We start from the raw sequence: 12783 nt of genomic DNA, 5'->3' as shown, positions 1-12783 counted from the left end.
CTCTAATCATGTGCCAAATAGACTTGTTTGGCACTTTGATTTGAAAGGGAAGTTTACAACTAAAAGTGCATATAAATTGGCAGTTGGTGCTCTACATCCCAACACAACGGCTAGTTCTAGTTCTGAGGTCTCAGTTCCCATTTGGAAATCTATTTGGGCAGCAAAGATTCCAGGTAAAATCAAGGTTCATGTTTGGCGAGCTTGCGCTTCAATTTTACCTACTATTTCTCACCTTAGAGATCGCAGGGTTTTCCTTCAAGATGGGTGTTATTTCTGTAATGATGCAGAGGAGTCTATTGTTCATATTAGCAGGGAGTGTGCCTTTGTGAAAAATCTGCTCAATCTGTTCCCTTCCATGCAGTCTGTTTTGGCTACACCAATGAGCTCTATGCTTGATTGGTTAAGCTTCTGTCTCTCTCGCTTGTCGAATGAGGATTTTGATCTATTGTTGATGCTTATCTGGGGAGTTTGGAAAGAGAGAAACCAAAGGGTTTGGTCTGGTATATTCCATTCTGTTGCACAGGTTCATTTCCAAGTGATGTATTTGTTCAATACGTTCAAGGCAGTTAATGTGGAAAATAAGCTTACACTGGGAAGGCAGGTTAAACCTTGGTGTCCTCCTCCTGTTGGTTGGCTAAAAGCTAATGTTGATGGGGCGTATAATATGCATTTACGTCATGGAGGTCTTGGAGTAGTTTTGGAGTAGTTGTTAGGGACTCTATGGGTGATATAGTGGCTGGGGCTTGTTGCAGGTGTGATGATGTGACTTCTCCATATATGGTGGAGGCGTTGGCTGGTCGTTTGGCATGTAAGATTGCCTTACAATTTCATCTAACTCCCATCATTGTGGAGTCTGATTGTCTACGGTTGGTTCAGGCTGTCCAGGCAGCTGAAGAGGATACTTCTGAGATTGGGAGGATTGTAGATGACATTTCTTTGGCATTGACTTCTATGGCTGGTTCTTTCTTCTGCCATGTCTATAGAGAATCTAATAAGATTGCTCACAAGCTAGCTAGTAGTGCTCTTGTTTCAGGGTTGCAAGTGTCTTGGAGTGGGATTGTCCCTCCTGCACTTGATGAGATCCTTTGTAACAATTAGTTCGTATTAATAAAGTTTGTCGTCTTTCCATTCAAAAAAATCTTAATCATATTAATAGACAATTAATAATTAATCCTACTTGATACAAAAGTTGGTGATCCATCGAAATCCTACTTAATAATCGTACATTAATCATTCTAATCCCTGAAATCCTACATTCATCAACAATTCTCTCTTCTTCCAATGTCAATCATAAAGAGTGACATTATCCTTCATGGCCTCGGCTCAGTCTAAATCATCATCAAATGTGCAATTGCCCTTTGAAGTAATGAAACAGTGCTCCACCCAGAACACGAAGTAAAGAAATTCAAGGCTTTGTGACATTATACCTTCCGACTTGTTTCGAAGATTGCAAATCCAAGGAGCAAAACCAAGGAATGATTCTAGCTATGAGTGTGGAGGAAGAAGAAAATAGAAGAGGAAAATTTCAATTCAGCCATGGCGGCTTATAGGCTTATAGCTGATGTATTTGGAAGAAGAAAACCCGAGTATTGGAGATTTGGAAGTTTATTTTATTTTTTTATTTTTTTGAAAGGAAAAATAAAAATGGAGACCCCGTCTGGGTAATGGGAAACCCCGCCCCGCCTCTGCCCCCTCATCCGCAACCGTGATGGGAGAACCCCGCCCCCGCCCTCGCTTGACAAATGCGGGTAAAACCCGCCAGTACCCCGCCCCCATTTGCCCATTCCTGCTCGTGTTCCACACGGCATGAAGCCTAGCTAGGCGGTCTCCTCACCGGCTTCTTTTCCAATTTCAAGCTGTGTTGTCTTTTCTATCTAGTTCCCACCTGGCAACACTATATCGGCGTTGCCTATGGTATCCACGACGGCCGAGTTATGGCAAGGATGAAGCAAATGAGAATTTAACTTCTTGGAATTGTGTTTGTGGTTGTCGTGAACGTTATCATGACCAGCTTAATCTGCTTATTGTTGAGGCTCATTGTTCCGCTTAAGATGACAGAAGACGACTTGAAAAGAGGGGATGATGCAATTCATGGCGAGGAGGCTTATGCATTGTGAGAAGATGGAGAGAAGTTTGATGGCTCTAAGCGTAACTTAGTTTATGGCATGGATGACTTTGGGGTGGCAAGTAAAGCTTAATGTTGTGGGGTAAAACTCGTTAACTGACTTTGGTTATGCGTTTCTAAATGGGAACTTAATGCATTCAAATAAAACAACTGAAGCATCTAAGAGCATCTCCAATAGAGATGTATCAAAATTGTAGTTGATGACCTGTGTGGCAATTTGCTATCTTATAAAATTTTCGTCTTCATGAATATGTTAAAGAAAATTACTTATTATATTGTTAATTAACCTTTTATGAGCTTCACTTGTTTATATAATAGACAAAGAAAATGATACATAGTTTTGCTAACTTATGAGTCTAAATTACTAAAGACGTCAACAAAAACAAACTAACCATTGGCATCTCCTCCTTGCATTATGAAGCCTCAGTTCGAGATGTTTTACTATGGGAGTGAAATGGAGCTACCTTGTTTCTAGTAAAACAGTGATAAAATTGTTTGCTCTATTTAAGACATGGATCCCTAAAACCCTCAGTTGCAACTTAACCCAAGACAGCCAGCAAATGACAACTTAACCCTAATAGAAGATCTAGAATGTTAATGTTTCGTGAAATACAAGTTATGTATAACTTTTTCATTTGGTTTTGGTGAGCTTATATTTATGCATAAAATTAATGAGTTTAATTAGTGAGGGGGTAGACTCAAAAAAGAAAGAAAACCTACACAATAAATATGAGCCGTGAACCCTTGGGAGTTTGAATGACAGTTTCGTTAAATCTAACTAAAATTAGGAGAAACAGTAAAATGATAATTTTCTCAATTATGCTCATAACATCAATTTACCAAGCTATATGTAACAAGATTTTGCACACTATATCATATTTTCAACAAGGGAAAATTTCGCAAACAGTACACCAAGTAAATGCCACTAATAATTCTTATACATAAAGTTTCAAACCAATCATTTCGGTACACGAAATCTGAAACTCGACCCACTATCAGTACACGACGTCAATAACGCCGTTAATTTGACACCAAAATGTCTATTATGCCCTCAATTTTTTTTTTAAATAATTTTTTTTTCTGTTCTTTTTTTTTTTCCTTCGTTTTTATCTCTTTCTTCTTCCTTCTTCCGGCTCCACGATGTGAACTTTGCCCATCACTCCAAGCTCACCCACTTTGAAACCCACCTCTGTTCTTCAGTTTTCCTTTCTTTCTTTCTGATTTTTCTTCATCTATTCGATTCCTCCTTCCTCAGATCCCTCTCTCTCTCTCTCTCTCTCTCTCTCTCTTCTTTGGTGACAATTGCGGTGGTTCGGTGACAATTGCAGCAAATCATGGCGTACCTGTCCAAAATCCAAAGGGGCGGCCATATCCAGCCGTTCGGGTGCACGATTGCGGTGGAAGAGTCCACCTTCGGGGTCATTGCCTACAGCGAGAACGCCCGGGACCTGCTCAACCTGATGCCCCAATCGGTTCCGGTGCTCGAGAGGCGGGAGATCCTCACAATCGGCTTGGCAGAGGCTGTTCTCCCTCACCATCTCCGGTACCAACCCCCAAGGCCATCAATGACAATAATCCAAAGAGGTCGTCATCCTCTCCGTCGATCTGAAGGCATGCCCGACATGATGATATCAGAGGACGAGGATGAGAGCGTGGCTCAATTCCTCAAAATAGAGGTGCTCTCCGACATCTCCAACCAGGTATCTACTTCATCTTTCTCTCAATTTTTGATTTCCCCTAACCTGTTCAGTTTCAAAATCCGATCTTTAGGGTTTAGTTTTCTTCAATTCGTCTTGAATTTGCTTTTTGGATTTTGTGGGGATTGATTGGTTTCAGGGAGGTTGTGATCGGAATCTGCGGAAAATGAGGTTGATTTCGGGGATTCTATGCGCAATTAAAAGAGATCCATCTGTGTGTATGGTTGTTGGCTTGACATCGTGGGTGAGCTCGGAGTGATGGGCAAAGTTCACAACTTCACATCGTGGAGCCGGAAGAAGGAAGAAGAAAGAGATAAAAACGAAGGAAAAAAAGAATTAAAAAAAAAAAAGAATTGAGGGCATAATAGACATTTTGGTGTCAAATTAACGGCGTCATTGACGTCGTGTACTGATAGTGGGTCGAGTTTCAGATTTCGTGTACCGAAATGATTGGTTTGAAACTTTATGTATAAGAATTATTAGTAACTTTTACTTAGTGCACTGTTTGTGAAATTTTCCCTTTAAACAAACAATTTATTTTCTATCAATAAATATTTAGTCTCGAAACTTACGACCTAAACACGATATTTTCTTTTTTTGACAAGTCTATAGACTCCAAACTACAAATTTGTAGTTCATTTTCTTTGAAATTTACTTGTCAATCACGTGGTACATACGTAAGTAGTAAGATGGTGGAAGATGTCATCGAGTCGATGTAATACAGACAGAGACAGGCAGGTCCTTTTCCAAGTGAGGAGCCACTTCTAAAGCCAAAGCCATAGCCCCGCATCTCCCTGCTCTTGTCTCCAAATTTATCCATTATGGAATGAAAACTAGTTTATTAACTTGAAAGGATATTAATTTTTGTTTTGTTTTTTGGGTAAAAAAAAAAACTTTAAAACTTTTCAAAACATAGAAAAGTCGGACAACCAGTACGAAAATTCGGTCTCCACAACTCTCTTCTCTTCTCTCTCTCACGAGATCTGTACCCTTTTGCTTGCTGCTATGAAACATGGGGTTGTAATGAGTTTCTAAGCTGAGCAGAGAACAAATGGCGTCCGATACGGCGTCGTCTGTGGACGAACAACAGGCACAGCTTGTCGCTGTTACTCCAACTGACAACAGAGGAAGGCATCGGGTTCTTGCCGAGCTCAACCGACTCGAACAAGAACTCAAATTCTTGCAGGTTCTTTCTTCTTCTCTTACTTAAATGCACTTTGTTCTTGTTTTCTCTGAATTCCCAGTTCTTTGTAAATTTTGTCTTTTTGCGGTTCCGATGCCAATTCCCTTTTGCTCTCTTTTTTTTTTGTTGCACATTGCGATAAAGCTGTTTTCTTTCAGTCATTGGAAGCAAGTAAAGAAGTTCTCATTTTGGGTACTTATAGCTGGGAAAGAATGTTGCTTTTTCTTCTTTTGTTGAAGAAGCAAAGGGGTGTTGTATATACTTTTCAAGACATTTCTTCTTTTGAGTTTAGTACACGTTTGGATGGAGAAGGAAAAGTTGTTCACAAATTGACCACATGTTGAGATTCAGGGTTTGTAGAGTGTCAACCTTGCATGATTGGCATCGTTGATTGTTTAAGTTCAGGAATTTTGATTAGTAGGGAGTAATGATTCATATGATTGTTGAGAGAACAGAGCTGAAGAAGCATTTTGACTAGATAACAAAAGAATGTAGATCAATTCTTCAGCAGTTTAGTACTAATCATGACAAAAAGAAAGTTGACCTCTTCCACATCGGATGTATTAACAGCTGATTCATAGGCAAAGATACTTAATTGAATCCAGTAGATTTAACTCGTTGTTGAAACTCAATGGAGCTAATTCTGTGGATCGTCCAATTATCTTCCCTCTTGATGAGGGTGTGTTCATCCGCCCTTTTACTGTGTGAAGAATCACACTTGATCGATGACTAGTAGATCAGTTGTTGAAGATCGATCACAATTGTTTTGTGTTTTTACCATATCTATTCCTTTGAGTGATTTTGTGGTATAATACCATATATTTTGCCCTCAGGTCTTACAATGTGCTATCCATGTCGCTCTTGCTTAGCTTCAGAGTTCCTAGTTAATCTGATGCGTTTAGTTATAATCTCACGTCCTACAGCATTGATTCTGTGAGGGATTTTCTGGTCTTGTTTAAAACTTATCAACTAGATCCTTAGTTGTGTGTGTATAAGTTTTTTTAGATAGTCTGATATTCTATGCTTGGTATTTGTCCTTTGGAGCTTTTCTAGACTCCATCTATACTGTTGAATAGTTCTACTTCTTGTGCTAGAACATTAACATTTATGTCAATAGGGGTTTATACACAGACAGCATAAGGCCTTATTTTGCACATTGCATGTGGTATACCATCTGTAATGTTTCATGTATGATGTGCTTCAGAAAGTCTTTCTTGTGATCCTCTACACTGCATGCATGAATTGCATTTTAATGTTACTTTATTTGCTTTGATTTCCAGGAAGAGTTGGGAGAGCTTGAACAAACTGAAAACGTTTCCACCATATGTTCTGAGTAAGTATCAGTGATGTTCATTTTTGTTAGCTCCTTCTGTTACTACATTAGAGCTTCCTGTCCTAACATGACTACTCTGATAACTCGATGATAATTGATGGTCTGTTTTGTTGGTGTCCTTTAGATTGCTGCCCTATACCGAAGGCCGGCCGGATCCTCTACTTCCACTGTAAGCACCTAGTTCTGTAACCAATCTCCTCATTTTGTATTAAACGGGTTGGTTCAGTGTCTAATGCACTATCCTTGATCATATCTTATTGCAGAACAAATGGGCCTATAAATGTAATATGGGATCGATGGTTTGAAGGACCTCAAAACTCACAAAGTTGCAGTTGCTTGATACTGTGATTGGATGCAATTTAACATTTCTTGCCATGGCTGCAGGAGAGTATAAACAGAAATGTCATACCTGCTACAGAGTTATTGTTATTTTTGCTCCTACTTCTTTAAAGCTTGTACCAGGTGTGCGGTGCTTGACCCCGTTACGTTGACCCTATTGAATGTAGAACTTACAATTATTAAGTTTGTATATCAAATGCCCCGGTTGCTCTTCTGACTCCAGTTAAATGAAAGAAATTTTAAGTCTAGAAGCTAACACATTTTTTTTTTGGTACAATGGGGGTCCAAGACCCAGAACAGGAAAAAAAAAAAAAAACTAACAGCTAAATAGCCTCAACTGATTTGAACACTCTAGGCCTAGCAAAGCCATCAATGTCATCAAGCATGGCTTGACAAATAAAGGAAGGAGCTGAAGGACACCTGCATAATCCAAGCTCTTGATCAGTACTTCTTTTAGCTAATCCATCAGCTACCATATTTCGCTCCCGATGAATGTGTTGTATGGAATGAAATTCAAAGGAATTGAGCATAGTTTGACAGTTGGATAATAAGGTTCCCAAAGGATGAAGATCAATATCACAATGCATCATGAGCTGTATAAGAACAGCTGAGTCAGTTTCAACTTCAATACGTGTAATACCCGTCTAGAAGCTAACACATTGCATGAGCAAACCCAATAAGTGAGTTGTTGACCAGAAAATGAAAAAACCAAGTCAGTGACGGGGAAAATTGAACCTGTAGCAGGCTGGCAGTGTTTGACTGACTTTTCTGACATTATTGACCCAATGGGCGTAGATTCCACAATGTTTTGGAGTATCGAAACTCCGAAGTGAGAAGCCGTTGTATTAGTATATGAGCTAATCCAATAAATTCATGTGTTTAGTATATGAGCTAATCCAACAAATCCTGGCTCTAGAGTTTTAATAACACGCCAATAGAAGCATGAAATTTTATGTTCTGATCTTGAATAATCTCTTGACAGGTGATAAAAGACTAAAAGTAGAATAGAACTTGTGCTTAAAACTTTGAAGTGCATGAAGATTTTACAGCTTAATTGTTGTATTGTCCACAATTATATTTTAAAGCACATTGTAAAACAATTTCCACTTGGGTAAAGATGTTTCAACTTTCAAGTTTCAACCATCTTGATCTGTTCTTTCTACCTGGGGATCAAACACTAGCAGACCACATGACCCTTTTTCATACAGGATTCCCCCAAAACTTATTGATCAACTTATACTGGATTGTACTAATAAAAGTCATCAGGATAAAATGGCTAAGAGTTCCAAAACAAAACCCAACTCATTTAAAACAAATTACATGTATTTACACTTTACAAGTAATTTGGAGATTTTGAACTGGTGTGGAGTTCATCAAAGAACCTGAGAAGATAAGAGGTGCCTCAAATGCAGCAAATGTTCCTCATTTGTTATATGAAGGGACAGACGAAGATTCGTTAGGAGGGATTCCTGCTCCCAACTCAAGGGACCTGAAGCATAGAGCACCTGCAAAGTCGACTTGTATGCGTGAAGCTCTAATTTGTGGATGTCAACATCGAGCACATAAGGCTCTGGTAATGGAGCTGAGAGTTTTTTCCCAGCCGAAGATGGAAATGATGACTCTGCGTCAGAACTATCACAAATATCTTCTCCAAGTTCTGCAGAACTCCCATTTTGAGAGCCGGAAAGCTCATTCATACTACAACTAGCCACAGAACACTGGTAACTATCCTCAGTGCACTGAGCAGACTCAAAAGATCTATGCATCCCATAGCTGGTTGCCTTTCTCATTTTGGGATCTATATCAGTACTAGAGTTGTTCCTTGATGTTTTATCTACCTGCATGTACAGCCAATGGTTACTCATTGATGGCCTGTCACATGCTCCCACATTAATGTTTGATCTTCTTCTCTTGCAGCTAATTCTCTTCTCTTTTGATAAAGGTTCTGCACAACTTGCCTCTAGTTGAACTTTTGAATGATCCCATCTATGGCTCCGAATCTTAACCTGATTTTTCTTTTGAACCTGTGAGCATCAGAAATGGATAAGTCCTATAAACCTAGTATACTAGCACAAAGATAGCTGTTCTAGTTGCTGCAATTTAAAGCTACAAACTAAATAGCAAGAAGCATCTGTATATAACTATTAATGTCCGACAAGCGCGCCAAATAAGACTATTGATTTGTAAGTTTGCAACAACAATTAGGTTCAGGGTTTAGGGTTTGACCTTCTCAATCACTGACCACTTATTCTGATCCCAAGCTTGCCTGATCCTCAGGTTACATTCATCAAATTCCTTAAGCTGAATGGACCCGAGAAATCTAATGACAACTCGATTGTTCTTCCCTACCTTGGCTACCTTCCCAACCTTCCAACACTTCGTATCAAACACTTCAACCATATCACCAACAATCCATCCCTTCTCTTTCTTTGCATGTGGAGGCCGAGGCCTAATGGCCTTTCTGTACACCCTCTCCACCGCCATCACCTCTTTGCGGTCTATAAGTGACATATACCTCACAATGAAGTCATCGCCATCAACTGCCATTACTTTACCTGAAAACCAGGACATACACAGATCATTTTCTTTTCTCAACACCTCCACTGAATTGCCTACTTGCAGCTTCATGTTTTTGGAAGCTTGGACCTGAAGAAAGTCAACAGAGAGGATCAAGGTGCTGTGATACAAAAACAGGTTTCTTCCCAATCCGCCACTCAAACCCAAAACTTTGATTTTGGGCAGCAGACAGAGATTCAATTTACTACTCTGTAACACCATTTGATAAGGGAAATTACTGTTTTTTTTTTAAAACAGAAACAGATAACTCATCAAATCAAAACAAACTGACAAGAAGAAAGTAATAGCCTTCAACATTCTATGACATCCTCTAAACTACAAAATCAGATCTATGGATTCAAGATTGTAACTTACAGCAACATTCATTACCAAACAGACAAAAATACTTTCTCTACATAAGGGAAGTCAATCACACACCAAACCCTTTTCTACACAAATCATAACTGGTTATAGCTAGACTTATAGTACTCATGGTATGTAATTTTTCCATGACGCAAAGTTTTTATAATATGCAACTGAAAAGAAAAGAGAAAAGGAAAGTAGAGGTAAATGATATTGAAATTGATTTTACCCCATATGAAGCTGTGATTGCCAAACCATACTGATAGTACAATTAGGCAGATAAAGGATGAAACTTGCTTGAAATGAATGAATAGGACTGACCTGGGACTTGTTTAATTATGCAGAATGGTGCTTTCTTCCATTGAAATCCAATTCCTGGGATGGGATTTGATTGGTGATTTGGGTTAGTTTTGAAAATCTGGGGAGATTGAGAGCAACTTAAACCCGTTTAAAGTTTGGTGGTGTAATGGCCATTAAGGTGTATACTCCATGAGGGGGTTTGATTAGACCATTAATACGGTTGCCATATTATCTTCTGCATTATTTTGGCTGCCTAAACTTTCTGCCTAATAATCTCTCACCATTTTCGATCCTGAAATCCTCATTGCTGTGAGTGTGACACAAAGTCACACGATAACGTCAATTTTGATGAGGATAGACCGACTATAGAAGCCACATAGAGAAGAGGGTAATTACTCATTTGATACAGTGCACACGTGGGCATTTGTATTCTTGTGTTATTGAATACAAGGTTGTAATTGTAATAAGAAGGATCATGGTTCTAGCCTTCTTTTTTTTTAAAGGAAAAAAAAAAAAAAGGCAAATGAACCCATTTTTGAGGGCTCAAGTTCGGTTCATATAATTTTTTTTTATCTTTCAAATTATTATAAATTGTATCGGATCATTCGAGTTCATTCGTTCAAGTTTGAATAACTCAAGTTCAAGTTCCACAAATTGAACTCAAATGAGTTATTTTAATTGAGAAGCTTCTCAAAAGTTGGAGTAAACTAGGGGGACAATTTCCCACAAACATTTCCTCCTAGTGAGAAAAACTAGTGGTAAAATACTAAATTTGGGTTTGGGCTGCTGGGCTGAATTCTGCAAGTACTTGTTCAAATAAAACTACACTCATTTGCTGGTGTTGTGAGATATCAACCCAATATTTTGGGCCTTCAGTCCTTAAAGTCTTTAGACAATGACGGAGTTTGCTATAAAGTCTTTTGAATCAGCCAGATCAAACAAATAGAGTATTATATGAAAACAACAGGGCAAGATTTGAAGAAACCAAGTGGCCTGATATTGAAATATTGTTGCACCAAAAATTTTCCTTTGAGATCGAAAGAATAAAGTTAGAAAACTCCAGATTCATATTGGCTTCAAACCGGCCTCTATTTATTTATTTATTTATTTTTAGAAATAGAAATAGAAATTAGGTTCTCATCCAATAGATAAATAAAAACTAATTAAATATCATAGCATAGCAATATAATCATGATTTGGGGCTTCAACAATCTCTAACTACTAAAGAGTTAGTTGCTCATAGAAAGAAAATAAAACAAAACAACATAAAGAGAGAGGGAAGAAGCAGTCACGGCCTCTAATTTGTATGTCCAAATATACTTTATTTTGTAGTTGAGTGATTATCTTTGGACATCCAAATTTAATATTTGAACATCCCTTTAAAAATTTTATCCCATAAACTTTCTATTTTATCCTTCTATTTCTCTTTACACCTCTTCTTTTCATACCAATTAGATGTGGTCTATGTGTCCTGCCATTTCAAAAATGCAGCACACTAAATTGGATTGCCAGCCATTTCTCGCTCATAGCCTCTAGCAGCCATTGTCGCTGGCATGGTGATGGGTAGCATAGTTTGGTCTTTGGTTAATATTTTGTTAATCTGGATATTATTTAGTCTTTTTTTTTTGCTAAACACTTGATGTTTAGCAACTAGCATATTAAATTATCAAGAAAAGAAAATAGAATAGTTGGATATTGTTTGTGTTTGTTTTTTTTTTTTTTGGTCAACTTATATTGTTTGTGTTGGGGTGATTGAATATGTCACATCGAAAAGAAATTCAGATGGTCTCACACAATTCTAGAATGTAGAGAGTATGCTACGTAACCTACGGGATAATGGATGATAAGAAATTAGGAACAAAGAAAGAAGAAATCTGATTTGCTTAAACAGTTAAACATGATTAAACCCACTTGATTATCCAAGTCCAAATTCCCATTCCCATACATTGCATCATCATTACACATAGGAAAATGCATAGATGTTTGAGCTAACAAAAATTAATCATCCTAGAATAGCTAAACCCCATTATTAAACTCTTAATACTTGATTATATTAAGGATTCCTTAGCAGCCTATCACTATGCCACCATGTTCTTTGCTTTCTTCAATGAAACCCCTTTACTTTTTATCACAGAGAGCGGGGGCATGCATGTGAGGTCGAGGAGGAGGATAGGTATCCATCGATGTGAGAAAAGTTCATTACTTTTAGGCAGATATTGGCTACTTACGCTTCCCAAGCAAATTATCCAGTGAAACTCTCTGCAATTGTGTGACCCGAACCGACCAGACCCTCATTACATTTTGTGAAAACTGGAAAAGCACGCAGGACGCTGGTGACCTAAAAGACCGTAATTTAAGCATCTAACTTTTACCGTCATTTTCACTTTGTCCTCCTCTTTGGATCCATTGGTGAATTAGTGATAGTTAATAGCCGTCCTAATTAATCATTGTCTCGGGAAGATAATGAAGATTAATGCTTGGCATATGTCAGTAGACACTAGCTAGCATGTATATCCAATCCATTGGCTAATAGGCTAGCTAGCTCTTATGAAAATTACTGTTTTCAATTCTCAATCTAAACTATCGAACTATCCCATAGAACGCTGCGGCGGATTGGCTTGCTACACGAGCTAAAATGGGGGTGGATTTGGGAGATTGGATCAATCAACCTCCACTTTCATTGATGCAGGTTCTTAAAACTGAGGGCTTGCCTGCTCTTCCTTTGTTAGTTTAGTTTCTAGCTTCAGTAAGTTGTTTGTTTGTTTCTTTTGCTTTTGTATCTTCTTTTGTTTCGTTTGCTGCGTTTGCAGCTTTAATGAAGTATTCATTGCCCAAAAAAAAAAAAACCTGACAGTGACGGAAAATAATAGTAATTAAAGTCACATGG

General features: G+C 38.2%; 2 protein-coding genes across 5 annotated transcripts; one reads left to right on the top strand and one right to left on the bottom strand.

Annotated features, from left to right (window-relative positions):
* The first annotated feature begins 4694 nt into the window (after positions 1–4694).
* On the top strand, positions 4695–6899 carry LOC133739092 (guanine nucleotide-binding protein subunit gamma 1). The gene is made up of 4 exons (XM_062166815.1): positions 4695–5008; positions 6286–6338; positions 6463–6507; positions 6602–6899. The coding sequence occupies exons 1-4, from the start codon at positions 4874–4876 to the stop codon at positions 6684–6686; spliced, it is 318 nt and encodes a 105-aa protein (XP_062022799.1). The 5' UTR covers positions 4695–4873; the 3' UTR covers positions 6687–6899.
* Positions 6900–7688: 789 nt separating this feature from the next.
* LOC133740513 (uncharacterized) lies at positions 7689–10237 on the bottom strand. 4 transcript variants are annotated; one of them, XM_062168470.1, is made up of 3 exons: positions 9918–10237; positions 8904–9232; positions 7689–8701 (listed from the first exon to the last, which is right to left on the bottom strand). In XM_062168470.1, exons 2-3 carry the CDS (start codon positions 9222–9224, stop codon positions 8051–8053), a joined length of 972 nt encoding a protein of 323 aa, XP_062024454.1. In that variant the 5' UTR covers positions 9225–9232; positions 9918–10237; the 3' UTR covers positions 7689–8050. The 4 variants fall into 4 exon arrangements, with proteins under 4 accessions (XP_062024454.1, XP_062024453.1, XP_062024452.1 ...); XM_062168469.1 differs by having other exon boundaries at positions 8904–9323; positions 9826–10236; XM_062168468.1 differs by having other exon boundaries at positions 8904–9323; positions 9918–10235.
* Positions 10238–12783: the final 2546 nt, after the last annotated feature.

Source organism: Rosa rugosa, chromosome 3 (genome assembly GCF_958449725.1).
Source record: "Rosa rugosa chromosome 3, drRosRugo1.1, whole genome shotgun sequence".
In the NCBI taxonomy this organism is placed as follows: Eukaryota; Viridiplantae; Streptophyta; class Magnoliopsida; order Rosales; family Rosaceae; genus Rosa; species Rosa rugosa.
This window is presented reverse-complemented; position numbering and strand designations above follow the sequence as displayed.